Source organism: Venustampulla echinocandica (assembly GCF_003357145.1).
Source record: "Venustampulla echinocandica strain BP 5553 chromosome Unknown scaffold_8, whole genome shotgun sequence".
In the NCBI taxonomy this organism is placed as follows: domain Eukaryota; kingdom Fungi; phylum Ascomycota; class Leotiomycetes; order Helotiales; family Pleuroascaceae; genus Venustampulla; species Venustampulla echinocandica.
The window spans coordinates 375,640-399,463 of NW_022474213.1; the positions used below are offsets into that span (position 1 = coordinate 375,640).

At 46.9% G+C, this 23,824-nt stretch overlaps 7 protein-coding genes across 7 annotated transcripts; 3 read left to right on the top strand and 4 right to left on the bottom strand.

Moving 5' to 3' along the window:
* Window positions 1-596: 596 nt before the first annotated feature.
* Window positions 597-4,905, top strand: BP5553_08489 (Uncharacterized protein; the record flags this gene model as incomplete). The annotated part of the gene is made up of 6 exons (XM_032017112.1): window positions 597-648; window positions 702-812; window positions 916-1,708; window positions 1,776-2,832; window positions 2,880-4,555; window positions 4,623-4,905. 6 exons carry the CDS (start codon window positions 597-599, stop codon window positions 4,903-4,905), a joined length of 3,972 nt encoding a protein of 1,323 aa, XP_031866543.1.
* A 444-nt stretch (window positions 4,906-5,349) lies between these two features.
* Window positions 5,350-5,751, bottom strand: BP5553_08490 (uncharacterized protein; the record flags this gene model as incomplete). The annotated part of the gene is made up of 1 exon (XM_032017113.1): window positions 5,350-5,751. One exon carries the CDS (start codon window positions 5,749-5,751, stop codon window positions 5,350-5,352), a length of 402 nt encoding a protein of 133 aa, XP_031866544.1.
* A 2,014-nt stretch (window positions 5,752-7,765) lies between these two features.
* On the bottom strand, window positions 7,766-8,137 carry BP5553_08491 (uncharacterized protein; the record flags this gene model as incomplete). The annotated part of the gene is made up of 1 exon (XM_032017114.1): window positions 7,766-8,137. The coding sequence occupies one exon, from the start codon at window positions 8,135-8,137 to the stop codon at window positions 7,766-7,768; it is 372 nt and encodes a 123-aa protein (XP_031866545.1).
* A 1,249-nt stretch (window positions 8,138-9,386) lies between these two features.
* On the bottom strand, window positions 9,387-14,106 carry BP5553_08492 (uncharacterized protein; the record flags this gene model as incomplete). The annotated part of the gene is made up of 4 exons (XM_032017115.1): window positions 9,387-12,114; window positions 12,175-12,802; window positions 12,855-13,497; window positions 13,552-14,106. The coding sequence occupies 4 exons, from the start codon at window positions 14,104-14,106 to the stop codon at window positions 9,387-9,389; spliced, it is 4,554 nt and encodes a 1,517-aa protein (XP_031866546.1).
* Window positions 14,107-16,352: 2,246 nt separating this feature from the next.
* On the top strand, window positions 16,353-17,736 carry BP5553_08493 (putative Taurine catabolism dioxygenase TauD; the record flags this gene model as incomplete). Its single annotated transcript, XM_032017116.1, has 4 exons — window positions 16,353-16,667; window positions 16,720-16,988; window positions 17,042-17,302; window positions 17,358-17,736. 4 exons carry the CDS (start codon window positions 16,353-16,355, stop codon window positions 17,734-17,736), a joined length of 1,224 nt encoding a protein of 407 aa, XP_031866547.1.
* Window positions 17,737-19,340: 1,604 nt separating this feature from the next.
* BP5553_08494 (uncharacterized protein) lies at window positions 19,341-21,075 on the bottom strand (the record flags this gene model as incomplete). Its single annotated transcript, XM_032017117.1, has 3 exons — window positions 19,341-19,685; window positions 19,759-20,631; window positions 20,674-21,075. The coding sequence occupies 3 exons, from the start codon at window positions 21,073-21,075 to the stop codon at window positions 19,341-19,343; spliced, it is 1,620 nt and encodes a 539-aa protein (XP_031866548.1).
* A 1,139-nt stretch (window positions 21,076-22,214) lies between these two features.
* On the top strand, window positions 22,215-23,642 carry BP5553_08495 (Major facilitator superfamily; the record flags this gene model as incomplete). Its single annotated transcript, XM_032017118.1, has 3 exons — window positions 22,215-22,812; window positions 22,869-23,068; window positions 23,130-23,642. 3 exons carry the CDS (start codon window positions 22,215-22,217, stop codon window positions 23,640-23,642), a joined length of 1,311 nt encoding a protein of 436 aa, XP_031866549.1.
* Between the last annotated feature and the right edge of the window lie 182 nt (window positions 23,643-23,824).

The window sequence follows — 23,824 nt, forward strand, 5'->3', positions numbered from 1 at the left end:
CGGGACATAGTCGAATAGTGTATATTTCTCCCTAGCCCTGAGGAGATTTTCGTGGGGTGGTTAAGGGTTAGAAGGTCAACACGACGAGTGGATGAGACTTGGCGGGAGTGGCCAATTGAGTCATGGTATAAGTAGTTTCAAAGGAGAGAGAGCTAGAAGCCCCACCTTCGATCCCTTGGCCCTTCGTGTCGACCTTCTAACCAGGCCCACCGTGTCGGGAAATGTGGCTGGGCAAATGTCCACTCCGCTCCGCTGCCGATAAGCTAGCTGATTAGGACTCAACAGTCGCCATCTCAACGCTATGATCGTGTGGGTGAGGATATCCCGCGTGGGGAAGTTAGCCGTATAGACCTTCCTCGTGGAACCATGCTATCAGCGGCCAATGAATGGTAATGGCTGATAGATATTTCCCACGTCTCCGATCCGCGCATCCTTAAGTGTTACTCCGGTTGAGAGAAAACCCTTCTATACCGTAAGGGAGTCCTTTATATGCCTCCTTTCCCGCTCTGAGTTCTGTTTCTTTCATTTAGCATAACTATTTTCTTCGTGAATCGCTACAACCCCTCTCCTTTTTGGTGACCAATTTATTATTCAAGATGGGTTCAGTCACCCCAAACCTCCCGAACGGGCAAATAAAGATTGCTATTGGTATTGCTCCTTCCCCCTGGTTATGTGTACAATCAGCTAATACTTTGGCATAGACCGGGGAGGAACCTTTACTGATGTGTGGGCAAGCTCCCCAAACAAACCAGATGTAGTTATGAAGCTGCTCTCAGTCGATCCTGGGAATTACCAAGATGCTCCTACTGAAGGTAACCTACCTTGCCCGGCTTGATTAGTAGAGTGCACATTTTCATGGGGCCATTGGTCCCCCCCCACTTCGTAAAATTATTCTTAACTGACTCTCCTTCCTAGGCATCAGACGAGTTCTATCAATGTACGGAGACGCCGAGATTCCTAGGGGCATACCACTCCCCAAGGAGAATTTGGCCATCGTACGAATGGGTACGACTGTAGCAACAAATGCTCTCTTGGAACGAAAAGGCAGGCGCCACGCGCTCCTTGTTACCAAAGGCTTCCGAGATCTTTTAAGAATCGGGTACCAATCGCGTCCCAAGCTGTTCGACCTTAACATCTCCAAACCAGAAGTTCTCTTCTCAGAAGTCCGGGAGATTGATGAGCGAGTGACCATCGAAGGTTTTGATGAGGACATAGACGGAACCGTTAGGACCGACGTTAATGAAATCCCTGGAGTCTTGGTTCGCGGCTCAAGTGGCGATCTGATGCGGATCTTGAAGCCTCTCGACGAAATATCCATCCGTACCACACTTCAGGAACTACGACAGGGCGGTATTGACACTGTCGCAGTCTGTTTTACCCACTCACATATTTTCGGTGAACACGAGCGGCGTGTTGGTAAGCTTGCTCAGGAAGCGGGATTCAATCATGTGTCCCTCTCTTCTGCTGTTGCTGCGAAAATGATTAAAATGATTCCGCGAGGAAGCTCTGCATCTGCAGATGCTTATCTCACTCCTGAGATTAAGGATTATCTCCGAGGTTTTGTCAAGGGTTTTTCAGGGGGACACTTAGATGATGTCAAGTGTGATTTTATGCAGTCCGACGGTGGACTTGTTAATCATAAGGGTTTTAGCGGTCTAAAAGGGATCTTGAGTGGACCTGCTGGTAAGCCTATTCTGACCGTTAGACTGTCAATTGCTAATCCTCATAACGGGTGGCGTTGTTGGATGTGCGAGAACTTGTTACGAGGATATTAGCAAAACACCCATCGTCGCTTTCGACATGGGCGGGACTTCTACCGACGTTTCGAGATTTGGTGGTGTCTTCGAACACGTATTCGAGAGTACCACAGCAGGAGTAACAATTCAGAGCCCCCAGCTAGATATCAACACTGTCGCTGCTGGGGGAGGGTCTATCTTAACGTGGCGAAATGGCCTCTTCACAGTCGGTCCAGAAAGTGCATCGTCACATCCAGGGCCGGCATGCTATCGGAAAGGCGGCCCATTAACTGTAACCGATGCCAATCTATTTCTCGGTCGCTTGATTCCCGACCTCTTTCCCAAAATCTTCGGGAAGAGCGAGAAAGAGGCTCTGGATTCGACAATCGTTTCAGAGAAATTCAAACTGTTAACAGCTTCGATCAATGTAGCGACTCGGAAATCTATGAGTCCAGAGGAGATTGCTTTCGGTTATCTTGATGTGGCCAACGAGGCCATGTGTCGACCTATCCGGTCCCTCACCGAGGGCAAAGGTTATGAAATCGGCAAGCATCGTCTCGGCGTCTTCGGAGGTGCTGGTGGTCAACATGCTTGTGAGATTGCTGTGAAACTTGGAATTCAAACAGTCGTCATCCACAAGTACTCCAGTATTCTCTCCGCTTATGGTATGGCGTTGGCAGATGTTGTTCATGAAGAACAAGAGCCAACCAACGAAGTGTACGGCAAGGAGTCAAAGAGCCGCCTCGATCAACGTATCGAGAGGCTGAGGGCGAACACATCTGCGCATCTTCTTAAGCAAGGCATCCAACGGGAGGAGATCTATCATGAGTGCTATCTCAATATGAGATACCAAGGCACCGAGACACCGGTGATGGTCCTGAGGCCAGATGATGGCGATTACGAGGCGGAATTTCTCCGAACTCATCTAAGAGAATTTAGTTTCGTGTTCCCTACCGGCAAACCAATCATGGTCGACGATGCGCGAGTGAGAGGTGTGGGAAGGAGTGGAACGAATGACGGTGATGGAAAACGTTTGGGTTACGAGTTGCAAAATATGAAATTTTTCCCTGTACTTGAACAACAGGTTGAGAGAGAGGTAAATTTATATCCCCGAATCCTTACATCGTTCTAACACATCTGAAGACGAGGGCCTACTTCAAATCTGGAGGCGAGCAGACGACCCCTGTTTATAGGCTGGAGCGCCTCTCCGCTGGCACATCGATCATGGGTCCCGCGATGATCATCGATAATACGCAAACGCTGGTTATTATACCAGATGCTGAAGCTCGAATTCTCACGTCACATGTTGTAATTGATATCAATGCCACAAAGGAGAAGGGTACAGGTGCCAGCCTATGCGTGGATGCCGGTCTAATCGTCGATCCCATCCAGCTATCCGTGTTTGGACATCGCTTCATGAGTATCGCAGAGCAGATGGGCAGGACACTTCAAAAGACCGCAGTTTCTCTGAACATCAAGGAGCGCCTTGATTTCTCTTGTGCCATATTCGGGCCTGATGCTGGGCTTGTTGCTAATGCACCGCATATTCCCGTCCATCTCGGCTCCATGAGCTATGCCGTTCAGTATCAGCACGAGCTGTACGGAGACTTGTTGAAGCCAGGCGATGTTTTGTGCTCGAATCACCCGGAGAGCGGAGGTACCCATCTTCCTGATATTACCGTCATCACCCCGGTGTTTGGACAGGATCAAAACGTCGCATTCTACGTTGCTGCCCGGGGGCATCACACTGACATCGGTGGGTATAACGGAACCTCGATGCCTCCGGACTCTATAGAACTGTGGCAAGAAGGGGCGCAAATGCGCTCGTTCAAGCTGATCGAGAATGATCATTTCGACGAGGAGGGTATCATCAAGGTTCTCCTCGAGCCTGGAAAATACCCTGGCTGCAATGGAAGCAGACGGCTACCGGATAACATTTCGGATCTTAAAGCGCAGGTCGCAGCAAACAACAAGGGAGCCACTCTTATCCGAGCGCTCATGGGTGAGTATACGCAAGAGGTTGTCCAGCTCTACATGCGAGCCATCCAAAACAACGCCGAACTCGCGGTGCGCGGCTACCTCCAGCACGCCCTCCAGACCCTCGGCCCTAAACTCCAAGCCATCGACTTCATGGACAACGGTTCGCCCATACGCCTCAACATCACCATCTCCGAAAACGGCACTGCCGTGTTCGACTTCGCCGGCACCGGCTGCGAGATGCTCAGCAATCTCAACGCACCACCAGCCATCACATATTCGGCGATCATCTACACCCTCCGCCTACTAATTGGCGCCGACATCCCCATGAACCAAGGTTGTCTCGCTCCCATCACCGTCAAACTCCCCTCAGGCACTTTCCTGAACCCCTCTGCCGGACCCGCCGTTTGCGCAGGGAACACGCAAACCTCCCAGCGTGTGGTGGACGTCATATTAAAAGCGTTCCGCGCAGCCGCCGCATCGCAGGGCTGCATGAACTGCCTAGGCTTCTTCGGCTCCGGCGGCGTCGACGCAGATGGGAACCCACTCCCGGGCTCTGCGTTCGCGTTCGGAGAGACAATTGCTGGAGGCAGTGGAGCTACGTCGAAGCAGCATGGTGCAAGCGGAGTTGCTATTCATATGACGAATACGCGAATTACGGATCCCGAGAGCCTCGAAAAGAGATATCCGGTTATCTTGAGGGAATTCTGTATCCGCGAAGGCAGTGGTGGGAGGGGTGTGCATGACGGTGGTGATGGTGTTGTGAGGGATATTGAGTGTCGGACGCCGTTGAAGTTTAGTGTTATTACAGAGAGGAGGGTTATTGCTCCGTATGGTCTTGAGTAAGGCCCCCCATTTGTTGATTCCTACGAAGTTTCTCTCGCTTTATGATGCTGATATTCTCCGAAGCGGTGGCCTCGAAGGCGAGCGAGGAGTAAATTATTGGGTCAAGAGGAATCCGGATGGTAGTGAGCGCTGGGTTAATATAGGACCTAAGAATATGGTGCAGATGCAGGCTGGTGATCGTTGTGTGATACACACGCCAGGTGGTGGCGGATGGGGAGTTCCTAGGAGCAGCACGTTAGCTACGGGAGCAAAGGGGGAAGCGAAGGCTGCTGCTAGGATTGAGCACGTGCCTAGAGCAGCTGGAAGCCTTGCTGCGTTTGAGGAGGCGCAGGGTGGACAGCATTAATACTTTATAATTATATTAATTCGAAGGTATTATCAAAGGGATAGGATGTTCGGAAGTGATTGGAGATCATACAGACGTAATAAGCATGGAATTAGGGTGTGGTATGCTAGAGTAAGGAACGGATGGAGAGTTAGGGATAGAGAACGCTATAAAGAACAGACAGTGGGTTACTGTGGGCTTTGCTGTGTAGGGCTTAGCCGGGCAAGTTTTACTAGAGTAGGCTTAGCGGATCTTCGATAGCTGCCTATTGGCTTCGCGCTCTAGCTTGGGCGTAAAAGAACACCACCATCATGATCATTATCGGTTAGGGTCAATTTTAGCGATTTATTGTGCATAGCTCCTTTAGTATTTATGATACTTTTGAATGATTATGAATATGGTGAGCCTTACAACTTAGAGGACAGATTTGAAAATGATCGTAACTATTACGCTCCAGCTCCAGCTCTAAGGCTTGTTGCGGCTTACGGGATCATCTCCATGATACTTGTCCTTCGCCGATAGATTTTCAACAGGAGCATCCACATGATAATTCATGGTGCTTTTCAGATCTCCAATGAACAGACAGGCCACACATACTACTACACCGAAGGAAGCGCCAATAATAAATACTACTCTGATTGAATCCATGAATGCTTGTTTCAGAGCGGCGACTCCAGATCCAATGATTGCAGGATTCATATTTAGGATGCTCAATAGCGCTGCTTTGTCACCGGAGACAAGAGCTCCGACAAAAGCGGGAACAGAAAATGGCGAGAGACCAGCTTTCAATGCGGCGGCGGCAACATAGGCTGGAATCTTCTTCTTCAGACCAGTTTGAAGTGCTGCGCTCCCTATAGCCGTAAACATAGATGAGGCGATTGCTCTAGCTGATACAGTAATTGCTGTGGCAATATATATATCTCCACTAATTCGACTGCTTCTTGAACACTTCCGAGTACATATACTACTGCATATTGATCGACATGCCCTCAGAAATCGGCGAAGCCTTTCTGAGTATTGAGCTTCGATATACTCTCTTTGTCGCTATTCCAGTTCTCGAGATCTAACAGTTGTTAGAATAATACAGAAGAGTCTCCTACTAGAGTCTATACCGAGTTTTTACTGCAAACTACTATATATTATACTTGGGCAGAAAATAATGCGCTGGAACTATAAGCTATATACTCTATAAACCGTGCTATATAGTGTTTTCAGGAAGTAGATTTACTAGTAGACTAAACAGAGTTCTATATATTCCGACAATTGAAATTCTTTGAAATCTCTACTATAGTAAAGTAAGACTGTATATCACGTGTATTATATCAGAGTTTAGTTTTTCTAGAACTAGATATTCGAAATATATTATATTAGACAATAGTAGATTAATATACTTTTTCATTTATATGTATTTTTATTTACTTGAAACTCGACTTACTTGATTGTTTACTATACATTTGATTATACATTCTACTTCGTTATATTAGTAAGTCGCAGTTAAGAGATAAATAGAAGTTATATGAAAGTAGAAGTATTATTTAGTTGTAATTTCTAGGTTATAAAACAAGTTTTCACAACGAAAGTTGTATATAGTAATTATAGAATATTTAGAAGAACTCGAAATGGTGCGGATAGGTTGGAAAGTGGGTACCCGTGTTGACATTGACAATAACTGTTACGCCAACCTTGGGTGCGTCTTCGCCTTGAAAGAGTATCCTTTGGACTCCATTTTAGTTTATGGCAGTACAGTCACTAGCAAAATCGGCTTCACTCAAACTCACTGTGAAAGTTCCAGCCCGGCTCGGTAAACCGGGATGCCTAAAAGTGCCAAACTATAGGCACTCGGTCTAGCAGCTTTATCAGCAGCTACGCCGGAGGGTGCAGTTTCGGCCCATGGATATTAACAAGCTTCTGCCAGAAGATTAAAGTCCTACTCTTATAAACAATACTATTTCGTCACATTATCCCGTACAACCTTCAAGCCACTGTCCCCATGACGTTATACGAATTACTATTATACAATGACCAGCTCCTCCCCAAACTCTGGAGGCGAATGAAGATTAAGCAGTCTCTTCCATGAAGGGATATCTAGAACGAAACCATCGCTACTACTATATATAATATATCAATCTCCTATTCGATTGAATATCCGTTTCCCTAGATTCTGGGCGTCCTTTATTACTTGGAAGATTCTAGTAAACGACCGCATACCCGTTTACCCTTGATTTTGGGATTGTAGTAAAAGCTCCGCTAGAGGAAGAAAGTAGATATTTTCCTCAAAAGGTCCCAAGGAATAATAGTCAAGATATATCTCGCTAGCAAATCTCAAGTCCTTTCGATATCCTTTTTCATTAGACACTTCAAATAGAAATCCTTTGAGGACTAGCTCTTCGCTTATTAGCTAGCCGAAAAGGTTCCTACCTTAGAGATAGTATAAATCAATATAACCTGAATAAAGGGCTATAGTATTTTCCGATATAAGTATAAGAAAACTATACTATTCCGCGATAGTTATAACTGTATTAAAGCTATATTCTAGTTAGTATAGACTTAGAAAGAAGAAGCAAGATTAGTAAACCTCGGTATTCCGTAGATCCAAGCTCCCTGCAAGGAGAACCTTTCTCTACTCTCTATTACTCTACAGTTAAGATTAATCGTCCTAATCTATACTTTGGATTACTACTTACCTTGACTATGTCCACGGATTAGTCATCCTTTGGGTTTATTCGTAGTTCATAATCTTGATAATTCGAACTGAAGAATAGAGTAGTAATTTCTCCTCTTCTTACTTTCATATCGGACTGCTTCCTCACCCAATACTGCGAGTTCATATGTGATTGTACATTGTCTTAGTGAACACGTACTTGCCAAAGTCAAGACCTTTCTACATGATCGGGTCTCGTGCTCCATTGTCCTCGTCCGTTGCCTGTGGCCTAGCCTCCTTCACTGCTCTCGCTCGGTCAGAGTCTTTCCAATCCGCGAAGAACTCTGCGCCAGCCAACTCCATAATTTCACACTGACTTAGACGAGGCCGCGATCCAGCGATATCCTCGAAGCGCTTAAAATTGGCTTGGTTGGCAGGTAAAACCCAGACACCATTGCCGTCGTCCGTCCAGCCGAAGAGCGTATTCTTCGCACCATCGTAAGACTCGGCGGGGGGACCATGCTTCTTAGCATAGGCGTTGACAAGATCCAAAAGCTCAGCTTGCGTTTTGTTATGGGGGTTGGGCACCTCGGTGGTAGTACTGTCGTTCATCTTAACCTTGGTGATATCCCTTTCGTGGCAGGCTTTTGAGGACGATCTATAATAATCAATGTAAAGCGAGGAATGAGTAACTTCTTGTATGTTAAAAAACAAAATCGAAAAGAGCATGATCTGTGAGGCGGGACCCAGACTTTGACGTGACTATGACATGTCGCAAGTGCCGCTGCCTTGCTTGCTTCGGCCGAGGTGAGTGGCTGTGCGGCATGTGCCTAATTGAGGGCCATGGGAAAACAACGAGTGGTGTGAGGTCCGAGAATTTCCCAATATAGAAATTACTAAAAAGGTCATATTTAATACCGCACTTTCTAAAGGACGCAGGTGTCATGGCGAGCATCGAATGCAGTAGGGTCAGATCCTCAACTATAGCAGGTGCCTCTATTAACCTTGGAATGCTAATCTGTATTGTGGTGCTGACACTTAAATGAAAATCCTTTTACGAAAGAAAAGAAGTTTTGTCATGTCCGCAGTGACATTGTGACCACACTTGGAGCGCTATAATGAGCAAGGACGAGAGGACGTTGGTTTCGCGCAGGCGTTTGTCAATGCTGCTCAGCTCGCCATCGCCAATAACGACTTGGCAAGAGGACGCATATTCGCGGAGACGGCGGCATCTGTTTGGAATACGACTCTTGGCAGTGACAGCACGGAAGCTATCAAGCATAGAGCTCTAGCACAAGACCCCTCGAAGTACGAGCAATACGGAATCTCAATGAAGTGGAAGACTGCTATATATGATATTCCTCAGGTCTCAACTCGAAAGACTTTCGAAGATTGGCTGTGGAGGAGGGAGAAGCCAAAACAACCCGGACAGCCGGCAGACTTTCGCAACTAGGCGGCATTTCGGGGTTTCAACGATTTGCCGCACGAGAATCACATTGATCCCGGGTTCTATGCAAGCGTTAACGGGTTTACTTACCAACCACGACGGCATTGGCTGTTCTTAGCCGAGATTGTCGACTTCGACAGACTGCTCCGTCTGCAAATGGTCATTAAAGTTGTTGACGGCATAACGGTTCCGCTATTTTTCTATACAGAGGGCCGCGGCGATGAACTAGAACTTTCGCTGATTCGGAAGGGATATACTAGAGTCGAATTAGATTATGCATTGTACATTTAAACATATTTCAATGTTCCCAACTCTTGTTCCTGTTATGTAGACAATTATTAGAATACACGTGCACTCTGTATTCTTCCACGGCCACATCCAAAAGCGGAGGTTTGAGGCATTGATTTGATAAGTTCATGTCACCGACCGTTGATGACTTTTATCAAAGTCCGACTGCACCTCCCAAAACTTCCTATATCTCTGAACAGCACCCTGGCCATCATCCTTCTCAACCTCCAGAAGCCACTCCTCATCGACTCTGTCCACTCGATGACAGTCAGGCACGGCGCCAGCTTTAAGCAGCACATCCACACTATCCCAGTGGCCTTTGATAACCGCGGCATTCAATGCATTGCCATACTTGGCCCCATATACATCGCACTGGGCTCCTCTATCTAGCAGCAGCTGAACCAACTTGGCGGAGCCCATGTATGCTGCTGCTTGCAACGCTGTATTGAACAGCCCGCTTTTGGCATTGACATCAATAGTTGAACAGGTGTCAAGGAGGAACTTCACTCTTTCATATCCCCAGTCCGGTCTGTAAGCTTCGCCCAAGGACCCGAGATAAACAGCGTCAGGGAGGGGATTTTTCTGGCTTTCAGCTGTGCACGCCCATTGGAGTGGCAAGCCGTATTTGCCAGCAGCAAGGGTAGGATCAGCACCGTGGTTTAGCAGAAATTGGATTTTGGCAGTGTGATTGCGGTAGCAAGTTGCGACTTGAAGGGCAGCTTGCAGAGCAGTTGGGTGCCGTTCTCCACGTGCATCATTGACATCGATTCCGCATTGGAGGAATACCTCCAACACATCAGGCGCGCAATTTGCCGCTGCTGCGTGCCATGCACTACCATAGTAACCACCCTGTATCTGAACATCCGCATGGTTGTTGAGCAGAAGCCTCACAATCTGAAGGTTCGGGGCCCCCTTCCACTCCCACTTACTGCAAGCCGCCTGGAGCGCTGTCCCGTACACTCCACCTACAAGATTGACCTGGGCGCCATGGTCAAGCAGCATACGTGCCGCCTCAAGTGACCCGACTCTGCAAGCGGCCTGCAGAGCTGTTCCAAAAAATCCACCTTGAGCATTCACATTGGCTCCGTTGCTTAGCAATTGCTTCATCAAATGTGGTTGAAGTAGCCTAATGCCTGCGGCCTGTAGTGCAGTGCCATATACACTACCCTCAGCAACCACACTACACATGCGTTGCCCGGAAAAAAGTTCAATTCCAGGGGGGTCATCGTAAAAGCTATTGGTGGTGCCCAGAGCCGCCTGCAGAGCATTTCCATACTTGCCGCGCACAATGGTGACATCTGCACCGTTTTCGACCAGAAACCGGGTTATTTTGCCGTGGCTACGGTGCGCACTGGCTTGCAGTGCTGTTCCATAGTAACCCCCGGTGCTGTTGACGTTGGCACCAGCCTTGACGAGAAATCTTACCAGCTCCTCGCCATCGTACTGAACGCACGCAGCCTGTAGAGCGTTCCCAAACCAGCCTCCTTGTGCATTAACATCGACTCCTTTTTCTAGGAGCATGCGCACTGCTGCAATATTCCCCATCCTGGCTGCTCTGTGCAGAGCTCTGCCGCCCTTATTGTTTATTTCCACGCCCATTTCCACACCCATTTCCAGAACAAATTGCAGACACTCAACTGAATTTGGGGTTACAGCTGATGCAATGACGAGGCTAGTGTCTTTGGAATTCAAGTCAATACGTGCTCCTCTGTTAAGAAGGAGCCTCACAGTTGCCATATGCCCATTGGCCATAGCCGCTTGTAATGCCGATCCGCACACACCGTCCCTATAAGGGAAATAACCGTAACCCACAGCTTCCAAATCAGTCCAAACATTTGCGCTCGCATCCGCACCACGATCAAGTAAAAGAGTAACGACATATATTCCTCTTCTCGTTGCTGCTTGCTGTAACGCATCTCCCAACTCTGCGCTTTTTGCGTTGACGTCGGCGCCCTTCTCCAGTATTAACTCTACTAGGGATGGGCTTTCACTAGATGCAGCACACTGGAGGGCAACGTCTAAATCCTCCTTCGTCAAGTATTGGTGTGCTGAGAATAGCATTTCGGTGAGTCGTATGAAGCCACGGACGGCAGTGTAGAGATACGGCCGAAGCATAAAGTCTTGATCCGTTAACTTTTTAATGCCGGAAAGGTGGTAGCAATTGAGTGTGGAAGCTAGACTTCTGCTCCGCATTGTGAACGCTCGCAGTGCGAATTTTGAGAGTTCAGGCTGCCAGCACTCGCGAGGCGTGTTTTCGAAATGAACAGGCCAGAACTGACTGGCATACTCGTACAGTCTGAATATGCGACGTAGATTGAAGCCATCGTTGCCGCTGTATATTTCTTCATTTTCGTCTCCGGTGCATTGGAGAAGGTAGACGAGACAACCGCGCATTACATCAACCATGGCATCCATTTCATTAAACCCAAACCGCGCAGATCGACCTTTGGAAATACGATCGGAAGTCAGATACTCCTTAACGGAAAAATGTGCCAAACGAACGTAAGTGTAAGTGCCAGAGAAGGAAATATGTTTTTCGCTGATAACTAAACTAGACAACTGCTTCAGGACCAGGTTGTCGTCGAAAAGTCGCTCTGTGTCACTCAAGAGATGTGTGTTTTCGGGACAAAAAACAAAAATCTCGGCGACTTCATTAGTAGTGAGCCTACGTCCTGAACATACCAGCCATTTGAGTACTCTCAAGACCTTCTCTTGAGACTTTTCGTCTATGCTTTCAAGAATCCTCTCGTATATCTTGTCAAGTCCGTCTGGGAGATCCTCGAGAGCATTATCTACTTCCTGAATGGTGGCACACTTGCTCAGGGCTTGGAATTGGTACGACACGTACTGTATCCTAGGGTGCCTCCACGTTAGCGGTTTTCTCCGTTAATGCTGAGCCCAAGATGTAACTTACATGCCGTCTGCCTTCTGAAGAAGCTTCGTCTTCGCTTTTTTTCTTATTTCCACCGGCCAGAAATTCGCACCCTTCGACTTAAGTTTGGTATCAATAAATAAGCCAATGTCTTGATCAATATGTTTTTGATGTTGCTGATCGGCGAGATCAATCTCGTTAGTATGGGATGAATCAGCCAATATCTCCTTCATGGCGACGCTGATATCATGCTCCTTCCGACTAGTACAGAATATATGAACATTGTCGGCGGCAGCCATGTTACCTAAAGCGACAAGAAGCAAATCCCGTTCCTCAACTTGATTTTCATTTTGCTCGGGACATTCGTCGAGGCCATCAATAACGATAAAAGCTGCCGAAAAGCCACTCATCGACTGTGCGAGCATTTCCTGGAGTAGTTGCAAGCTCGGGCGCTCGTCTTTCACTTTGTACTCGCCGAGATCACGAGGAATATTAGGTCGACATGCGCAAAACTGCTTAATAAGTGATGAAAGCATCCCTGCCACTGTCTGCTTCTTCTGGTCGCTGAAGCTAAAGTAGAAGTACGCCAGTGCCATTGTAGAGTTTCTTTTGACTTTATCTTTAAGGTGACTGATGACGGATGAACTCAATACAGATTTCCCCGAGCCAGCTAGTAAGAAGTGTTAATACAGAAAGAGATGAAAGAGAATGGTGGGCCGTACCTTTGCCATGAAGCCACAGGAAAGAGCGTGGAGTTGTAGCCAACTTCTTGAACTCTGGACTATCCTCGAGTAACCAGTTGTTTGTGCCTTTCACATGGGCGTTGCAGTTGGTATTGTACATGGAGGAAGGGTCGATATCGCATAGCCACTTCAAGATGTCCTTGCGTTCTTTATCCTTCTCATTACATGTGATTGCCTCGCGCAGGCCAGATAACTCATGTGCCATACCGCTCCATTGGGTTAGTGATTGTTCATGATATCTTCTTATTTCCACCCACTCTTCGTAGTGGTTTTCATCCTTCCAAATCTTATTAACTTCCTCGAACTCATTATTCTTCTGCTGAACGTCCTGTAGCATTGTTTCCCAGTCGTTCCAGGCAACCATGTCTGAAAGAACACGAGGTCTAGAGTGTTTGATGTAGTAATTGTAGCTTGTTGCTTGAAATTTCAGGATCTGCACATAGAGCGCCTCCAAAGTACCCTTATATTCAGCATGACCTTGCAAGTCCCGTGTGGCGTCTACTGTGAGCTCGTATCGCTTCCTGTAAAGCTTCTCTCTTAATTTACTCTGCGTTATGAGAGATGAAATCTCCTCTAGTCCTGCTGCCAACTTGGCCAGTTGCTCTGATGAATTTGAGATAGGCTAAGCTGAAGGTTAGCTAAGTCTCAGTTTCCTTCATTCATGGACGAAACTAACCACTAGCAACAAGCTGACTCCTGCCCACGCTATAGATGCGGGTAGGTTTTCACCTATAGCGCTTTTGACAAAGGCATCCGTCCAGTTGATTACCGAAACGACGTTCTGTACTACTTCCTTAACTGGAATCTCTGAGGTTCCGAATCTGATCTTCCACTGATTCCGGTTGACCTCGTCCATCCTGTCCTTGAGAACAATCTCCGTCTTCTCTCTGATACTTGCACCGGGTTCTATTGCCGAATTTTGTTCAGATCTTAAGCTCTCGTTCAGGTTTTTCTCATATTTTTCGACAAGACCTTTATCCTCAATTCGGAGCTTCTCGTATGCCTGTGTCCAGAGCTCGGTGATTGAGACATTGTCTTCAATGTTTTGTGGTAGTAAGACTTGGCTTGTAACAGCCGGCGTACTGGACTCTGCGTCTTGGAGGACTGTTGAAGTTGAATGGGGAATGTTGCTCTCACCCGGCGACAAATTAGTTCTGGGCTGTGAGTGTTGACTTTGGTCGCGCCGGGAATTGCTTAAAAAGTCGACCGACCTTAATAAACGCTTCCGCATTGTGAGCTCAAGGTCTATCAACTAGGAGTCACTGTTTAGAATGGTTAAGTTTAACGGCCTTGAACTACGCTCGGCTCCATAACAAAGGCAGATGGCAGCGGTAAAGGCTAACGGTTACACGAAACACATTGCTGCCTAAAATTGCTGCCCATCATGTGACCCTGCCAAGCCTGCTTGTCTTAATAGAGTTGTTGATAATTAGGACCTAAATTAGTATAGATAATATAAGTAATGAATTCGTTAGAATAAGTTATAGAATAAAATAGTTATATTAATTAAAAGGCTTAATATTAATATATTAATAAAGTATTAAACTTTAATTATATTTAAACTTTTTACAAGTTTAAATAAGTTTAGAGATTAGGAACTTTAACTTAAGATAATTATATTAACAGTTTTAAAAAAAAGACTAATATATTTAATAGTATATTAATTCTAATTTAGAAACTCTTTTTAAGAAATATTAAAAGTTAACTAAGTTTACTTTTAAGAATATTAACTTTAAAGTAGAGTCTTTTAGTAAACTTTTAGCTAACAAAATAGAGCTATTATACCTTTAGTATATCGACTATTAGATAGAATATAAAGAGGACCAGATAGGAAAGAATATTCTAACACCTAACTAGGTAGAATTCCGACGTCGACAAAGTGCAGTTACTCAGAGGTAGCGAGGAACATCGACGGCGACAGCAGCAGTCAGCACGAGACCGGGAGCGCAATCGGAGACAGCAAGCTCAAATCGGTAACCAATTACCTACACGAGGCAGTCTTAAATACTCCTTCCTAATCTCTAACGCGATTTTCTCTAGATCTTTCTACTACTCCCAAAGAAGGTTTTAGATATTTTTGAGCGGCTAAACGCCCCTGGTAGCGTATCTGCTTCTCGAGACGGTGGGCAGTGGTGCAGCTCTATGATTCGAGAAGGATTCACTGGCCGAACAGCCACACCTCTCGAACGCCCGACCAAAAAATATGAGGGTTTTCAAAGTGCTTAGAAAATTCCGAAAATTTCCAGATCGACTAAAGTGAGGTCGTTGATTACGAATATGGACGGACTCATTTTCGCTACTTAGTGGTGTTGTTATAGTCAAATCCAGTTTTAGGCGTTTGAGGCGTGTGGTCCTAGTGATCCATTCCAGGCGTATTTTCAATATAGTACTATTATATTTGATATACTGTCGCTCTTAAATTAACTTCACCAATTTTTACTCTCTCCGATTCCCTCAGGCTTTCTTACTAGGGCTAAAATAAGATTGGCGAAGCTTTAAAGCTTTTATAAACCCCGAATTATATTCTCAGCACGTTTCGAACTCCAATCTAACCTGAACATACTTTTTGATAAATAGAAACTCGTAAGAATTAATCAGATTTGTGAATCTTCACATTGTAAATGTCTCGTGCACTATTTATTGTCAAGAGACGATGTACATAGTGGCGTCAAACTCTTGCTTATAATCATACGAGTCTACCCGTCAATCTTTACTGAGTGATCGACTGTTTTTGTAACTCAACTATACGTACCTTGCCAAAGGTTTTGATCAAACGAAAATGAAAAATTTGAATGCGTACTATTCATTGTAACTTCATTGTAATTCTAGATCAAGTAGAGAACGCCGGGCTGGCCACGAAGAAATCAATCGCAAAATGGCCAACCGAGGAGTTCGTCTCATGCCCCTGCAGCATGACCCTTGTTGTCCGACCTAATTACATCCTCTTCTGTCCCCCATCTAGCGACCCAGTTTTTCAAGTCGAGCAATGACCGTTGCCTTGTTGTCAGCTTATGTGAACAATTGCCATCCCGCATCGAGGCTTGTAGCTGAGGGCCTAGGTATGTTGACTGCCAGAACTTTCACATGAGGCCGCTTCGGATACTCCCCGGTACCAATCAGATCGGCAGCGTTAAGCCCCCTCTTCAGTCATTCTTCCTTGCTATCGGAAAACGGAAGAGCAGATGCGGGAACTAACAAATGTGCCGGGGTTTTCTTGTCCGTACGGCTGAAACTCGAATCCTCTAATTCCATGAAGGGAAAATGTTTTGGGACCAGTATCTGTTCTTTGCATTCCGAAGCGGTATAGCTGTGGGAAAGAGATGGCTCCCTTTACAACATTCGCAGAGAATATAAAAACTCCAGTATCTCCCCTTATTTCCCATCCCAACCTCGATAAGGTCATCTTAGATATCTCCAGTCGGTAACTTGTTCCAAACTTTAACCTACGACAGACCGATTCGGATGCAAGTATCCGTCATGTCAGTTGCTACGGGAGTCTCACCTGGCCTTCGCGGGTTGCCAGCTGGTCTTCCCCGGCTTGCCCCTGTCGATCGCAGATTCTTTGCCGATGGCCTCAGAACTAGCGGACAGCATCCTCCAATTGATAGCCAACTTAGCTCCTTTGATCAATTTCCCAAGAGAATCACTGGCCGTACTGTCTGGACCCCTGATGAGATGGCCGATAACCCAGACAAATGGATCCACAAGTGGACGCCATCTGAGCTGGCCGAATTGGAGCGTGCAGTTGATGCGTTCACGTCTTCAGGTGAACACCTAGTCAATATAAGCAAAGTAAGCCTTGTTTACCCTTGCTCCTCTGAGAGTAGACTGATTCGCGACAAAGACAAATTTCCCTCTACCAGGACTTACTCCGGTGCTCGATACAGCAAGGGACGACATCCTGAACGGCCGTGGCTTTATATTATTTCGTGGTTTGCCGATCGATACGTGGGGCAGATACAGAGCCGCGGTCGCGACCATGGGCATTTCAGTCCACTTTGGCTACCTACTATCTCAGAACAAGTTAGGATTGATCCTGGGTCACGTAACCAACCAGGGCGTTGATTACAAAAACAATCTAGACAAAATCAAAATTTCTGCTAGCAACGCCCCGTACGTTTAAACCACCCATCTTTCATTAACACGTGGCTAAAAGACAGCGATAGGCAATTCTACCACACGGACGAGACTGATATCGTCGGCCTCTTGTTCTGTGCCCCAGGTGAGACCGGAGGCGCTTCAGGTTGCGCGTCAGCTCATACTGTATGGAATGAGCTTGTAAAGGAGCGGCCAGACGTTGCGAAGACCTTGTCTTCTCCAATTTGGTATGTTGACCGCAAAGGCGAGATCACCGACGGCCAGGAGCCTTGGTTCAAAAACCCGATTTTCTTCGTTGAACCTGGTGGAAAGAAACGTGTCTATGTCAAGTAAGTGTCCACTTCATAAGTTAGCTGGAAAGTACATAAGCTGACCAAATCGAAGATGGGACCCATACTTTGTCAAATCCCTGTCTCGCTTCAGCGATAAAGGATTGATCCCTCCATTGTCAAATGAGCAGAAAGAGGCAATGGAAGTCCTTGAGGCTTGCTGCCAGAAGAATGGCCTGGTATACGATTGTGAGCTTGGAGACATACAGTTCGTTTCTTGCTGCCAGACATTTCATTCTCGCACTGGCTTCACTGACCCGCCTGCACCCAAGCCACCGCGGTGCCTTTTGCGTACTTGGATTGGTACGCCTGAGCATGAAGGTGGCTGGTGCCTTCCTTTCCACGACAGCACTTTTCCGAAGAGGGGCGGTATCCAAGTCGATAATACACCACCAACGGCTGATCCACTTGTCACTGCCGGAGGGACAGAGTGAACCTGGGTCGTTTTGTTTTACACAGCTTTTGTAGTCTTCTATTATACTGAATTTTAGTTTGAGCATGAGACAAACAAGCTTGAAATAAAAGATTTTTGCCTTTTGGAACGTCTGATTATGAAACCCTGTGGTTAGTCACTCGTTAAAAGGCATTGTGAATGTCCAGCTGCTTGGGTGGCCAACGATACTAACGACTTACTAGCCCTTGCTAAGGTACAACGTTGAGTCATTCTGAGACGAATCCTTAAGATTTCATGAAAATGAACCCGCTCAGAAACATCTCCTCGCTCATGGGCAATAAAGTCCGGATCTACTGATCCGCCACCACATTAATTGCATGCTATCATCATTGACTTGAATGCTGTAGTCACATCACGGAGAAAACCCAACCCAGGCTGCTTTGACACACCCCCAACGTCTCCAGATTCTCTATGAAAATATACCTTGACGCAACGCCAGAATCAACACTCTTAAATTTCAAAGAGAGCTGCGAGAACCGACTTCAATGCAGGGACAGGATTTATACGATATTTCCATATCGCAAGCAAAAATGAATCCTCAATTAGCTTTCATCATACTGTGCAATATGAGTTGAGTGCACTACAATTCATCCTCACAAGAGGAATGAATTTACCGAGTTTGTCAATTTTGATGGCGGACTTTCCTAGCATGTCCCGGTAGGTCGAAATATCATTCCTTTAAAGTCTCAGACGACAACTCAGCCTACTAAAGTCCGCTTCCGTCTTTGGACCTGAGCCGTTGCTGCTCTAACCTGCCTGAGTCCTGAGCACACTAGTGAGTCAGCTGGATTTTGCTTAGGGGGACCTCTTCCCGTCCCCTACTAATCAGCCATTTTTTCATGTTATGAGAGGGAGCAGAAATCGGCTCCTTACCGCTGGCGCATACTTTACAGTGACACTGGGCGTTCTATTTTAGGGAGGGGCATTATTTGACCCCCTAGTTCTATTTTTGGCATTCAGAGTACTATAATCGCAAGTACATCATCGGCTTAGAAGACTATACTTCGAAGTGATTGCGTTTAAAGTATAATGCTTTAATATACTATAATATAGCGTATATATATATATTTTTATACTTTAACCTAAAGCAGTCCGAATTATAGTACTGCAATTCGGACTGCTTTGGCTTAAAGTGCGACAGTCCTGCTACGCAGGCCGTAATCAACATGATTCGTCACGTGTACATAGAAAAGCAACTGCCACTTTCCTCCAAGCGAAGCAGCCCCCTTGCAGGTCTGCGTTTATGAATATATATCCTGGAGACTCCCTTAGGGAGTTTCCTCCTTCCCTCCTTAGCTTTGAGTCGTTATTTATGAGGCCATTCTATTCTTGACTTCCAGACCTAAACTTGAGTACTCGTGACAAAGAGGAAGAGTAAGAGCAAGACGACGACGATAACAACTAGGGCAATAACATAGCTCGGGATTGTATTAGTTAGGAAGATAATATAATTAAGAATAGCTAATTCTTTTAGTTTAATTTCTAGGTTATATACTAGATAATACTATACAAATGTCTTTACCTACGCTTAAATTATCCGTGCTACTAGTGCCTTCCATGGCTTTAACGCCTCGATTATTCGCGCTACTTCTGGCTCTGGCCCTGCCTCACCTGCTTCTTGTGCAGCACTTGGTTGTTTGCGCTATGAAGCTTTATGTTCACGCCCCCGGCCACTTTATCTACCAATTTCCAATCACAGGGCAGTCGTCCTTTGGGCAAGGCTGATCCATCAATTGAGTCGAACTTTTGCAGGAGCCTGACTGTGACATAGGCAATCTCAGCAAGGGCGAATTGTTGCCCGATACATATTCGAGGGCCAGCGTTGAATGGGAGGTAGTTGAATCCAAATTTGCGCCCCTCCCATCGTTCTGGATTGAAGCGGTCAGCATCAGGGCCCCAAAGTTCTGGGTCTGAGTGCATTGTCCAAAGCTACACGGAAGAGATGTCAGCACTGAGGAGATGCCCAAAGGCACAATAGTAATGACAGGATGCAAAGACGTACCTCCCAAGCAACAAGGTGGCCTTTAGGTATAAATACTGGTGAAGTCCCATCGAAGCCACCACCCACGGGCAGTGTTGTATCTCTGACGGCCTCACGGAAGTTGACAGGAACCGCAGGGTAGACTCGAAGAACTTCGTTTAAGCACCATTGAAGGTATGAACAGTTCTTGAGCCCGCTGAGCGTGATATGCTTCGGTCGATCGAAGGATCCAAAGTCATCTATGATGATGTTGCGAAGCTTCTTGAAAATATGAGGATACTGTGCCAATGAGGCCAAAAGGAAGCCAAGAGTTCCCGAGATGGTGTCGCTGCCTGCCAGAAGGATGTTCAACAGCTGGGAGCGGAGCTCCTGCGGATCTTTCACGTCAGCGACAATAGCATCCAGAACGACGTACTTTCCCGTCCTTGGTTTTTTATCCGAGCCACCGTCCCTCAAATGGCGCTGGACATACGTATCGACGAAGTTATGAACAGCTTTACACTGTTCCTTGAATTTGCGATCGTGCGTTAGCCAGAACAGGTCGCCGTATATCAGAGATTTCGCCGTTGTCTTCTCTGCTCCGAAGAAGGCCTCTACGAATTGCATCATCTCCTTCTTAGAGAATAAAGTACTCGTATCTGTACTATCATCTTTCTGGCTGTGCACGCTTTCGCCAAAGAGAAACTCTGTGGCAGTATCCATTGTAAAACGCTCCAATAGCGGTTGCACATCGAAAGTCGGGGTCCAGTCACCAGGCTCCACGGCACCTAGGAGGGCATTAAAGAGATCTTTGACATGTGTTTCGAAGAGCCCCAGATCAGCGATCTGTTCACGCATGAATTGTGGTCTTAGAAGAGCTCGAGAGTGTTCCCATTTAGGTCCGTTCGCTGAGAACTGTTGGAATTAGCTCTGCGTATGTTTAAGTCGCAAACGTACAATACCGAGACCCAGAAGCGCCTCGAACGCTCCCACTCTGGCCGCTGGCTGCTGAAAATCTTGAAATTGGGACGCTAGCACAGCCTGCAGATTCTTCGGGTCGAAGGTGTAGAACCACGTCTCTCCCGGTGGATATTTTATTCGAAATGTTTTGCAGTCTCGCCCCATCCTTGCGCTCATTTCATTCTTGCGATCTGAGAAGGCATAAGATAAGCGGTTTGTCTTCATTCCATTCATCTCAATCTTGAAATTCTGCACGCCAAATATATCCCAAGGTCGAAAGAGTGGTGCTGGGTGGCAACCGAAAGATTTCGCCTTCGCTGCCTGTCTCACGTGTGCAACTACATAGTAGATTATGAAAATTGCTGCCACGGCCGACGGCAAGAATAGTAGTAGGCCCATGTTGAAGAACGACTGAGGTGGGACGGTCGATGTTCTAGGAAGGGCGACTTGCACAGTATAATGTCGATTCTGACACGCCAAGGTCGTGCTTCATAGTGCTTATCTCAGCTGATGTTGCGTGAGGCGAGGGTGAGTAGCGCCTGAGTAGAGCAGCGACGCTGACCAACCGCGTTGGAAGCGAATGTGAAGAAATGTCGTCTGAGACCTCCTGGGAAAGATCTAACTAGGTTTACTTATGCGAGTCAGTTTTCTGCGCTCCGGAAAAGGCTGACAACGGCGAGCTTGTCTGCTTGCTTGCTAGTCCAAATTGGGCAATCAAAACAGTCGGATCGTACTGCAGAGGTGTAATGAGTCGAGCAGAAATCAATCTCAGTGACTTGCCGCCTGGGACAGCGACCACGTTGAAGGACGCTGAAGGTCATCGCCAATTCGTTCATCTTCAACATCGTCGAAACCATTGCAGAAGGTCACGTTCTTACTGAAAAGATAGGACTAGGCAGTGCAAAGCTTCATGAGTATATCTAAGCGTTCTTTCCTGGCCCATACACTTCATACTCCAACCGCATGATGAGCGGTGACTATTGGAACCGTGACGAGATGATCGGAACTTGGACAAATTGCTTCGAGACCTAATAAAATCTCAGCCGCTTTTTCTTGCCTCACTAGCAAGGAAAGATACTCGACATGCGACGAGTTTGGCACAATCTGTTGGGTTCAAGATGGAGGCTTTAGAAGTCGTCGGTGGCCATTTCGCAGAGGTCAAAGCCTCTAGCGGTGTGAAAGGCGACTACGTTGGTATCTATGGTGTGCTGAGGCAAGCGGTGGAACTGCAATTCGAGAATAGACCGATGCACTAAGCTACATAATGGCCGACCAGCACAATGGCAGGTCGTATTAGCCTAGTTGCGGAATGCCCCCACCACGCCATTTTGTTGGTTGTTTTGCCCGTGCGGACCCTTTGCCTGCAGATCAATGTCACTACTCGAACTATCACTTATAACTACCAAAGAAGTCTTTCTTCCATCTCGTTATGAATTTACAGCGTCCACGCTTCTCCCTCTTGCTTCGCAATTCACATTCCTGTCGCACACAGGCAGCTGACGAGAGACGGACCCTTAATTATCATCTATACCGCATCGATGGATACACAATCTAGTCAGGTGGAAAGGGCTGAACCCAAATATGGAGCAATGGATTCGGATTCCGCACTACCTGAGGACGACATTCGAGAAAATACAAATGACACAGATCCTCCTCCTGACGGCGGAGTTCGTGCATGGAGCCAGGTCTTCGCTGGACATCTCATCGTCGCGATTGCCTGGGGCTACCCCTCAAGCTTTGGCGTCTTCCAGACTTACTATGAACATGCCCTGCCGTATTCGCCCTCTGATATATCCTGGATCGGAGGAGTGCAGGTCTTCGCTATCCTGTTTATATCCGCGGTCTCCGGCAGAGCGACAGATGCCGGACTCGCTCGCCCTATTGTGTTCCTTGGTTCAGTCATTATACTTATCGGCACTTTTACCACGAGCTTAGCAACAGAATACTGGCAAATCTTCCTCGCGCAGGGCCTTTGTGTTGGAATCGGCCTAGGGTTGATATGGTTACCAAGCATTACGCTGATCTCACACTATTTTGTCCGGAAGAGAGTCCTTGCTCTTACGACTGCAGCTACTGGTACAAGCACGGGAGGAATGATATTTCCAGCGATGATTCAATATCTCACACCAAAGATTGGTGTGCTTCCCCCAACTTTCCAGTGTTCCAGGAAATTTTTGTGTTAAAATTTCAAGGTTTTCCATGGGCGGTCCGGTGCATGGCCTTCGTGGTATTTTTCATGCTTATCATAATCAACCTCCTCCTACGAACGCGTCTACCACCTCGCAAGTCAGGACCTCTTGTGGAATGGGGTGCTTTCAAAGAGCCTCCTTACGTTCTTTTTACGTTCGGCGTCTTCCTCCTTTACTGGACTCTTTACTTCGCTTTCTTTTATGTAAGCTCCCCACCAAGCCTTCGCAACCACGTTCCAGGCCAAGGCTGATACTTCCTCTTAGATCCAAGTATACGCCACAGAAAAGCTTGGCTTTGACGAGACAACCAGCGTGAACTTACTCATCATCATCAACGGTGCCGGTATACCTGCTCGCATTCCCTGTGGCTATCTAGCAGACCGTTACCTCGGCCCCCTCAATGTTCTGATACCCTGGGTTGCCCTTTGCGGCGTCCTCATGTTCTGCTGGGCTGCGGTGCATAATACTGCCGGTCTTTATGCCTTTGCCATCTTCTATGGCGTCGCTTCAGCCGCCGCAATGGGACTCTTCGCTGGCACGGTCCCTTCGTTGACAAAGGATATGAGCAAGATTGGGACACGTGTGGGCATGATTTTGACGCTGATGAGTGTCGGTCCTTTGACGGGGCCATCGGTAGCAGGTGCCCTCATCGCGGGAACAGGTGGTGGCTATCTGGCACCCCAGATCTGGGCTGGATCCGCCCTGTTCTTGGGCGCAGGATCCCTCGTGGCTGCTAGAGTGTGGACTTCGGGATGGCATTTAAAAGTCAAAATATAGAAATCCGAAGTTGATCGAGCCATCTGGCCTCAAGGTAATCGACTTGGGTATTAGTGACTAAGGGGGTCAGCTAGTAGCAAGTAGTGGAGCAACATAGTTGGTACAATTTAAAAATGTCCCCTAGATATGATTTTGCCCTTCTTTCGTTCTTTAGCATACTGCCCGCACTCCGCTACAGCATT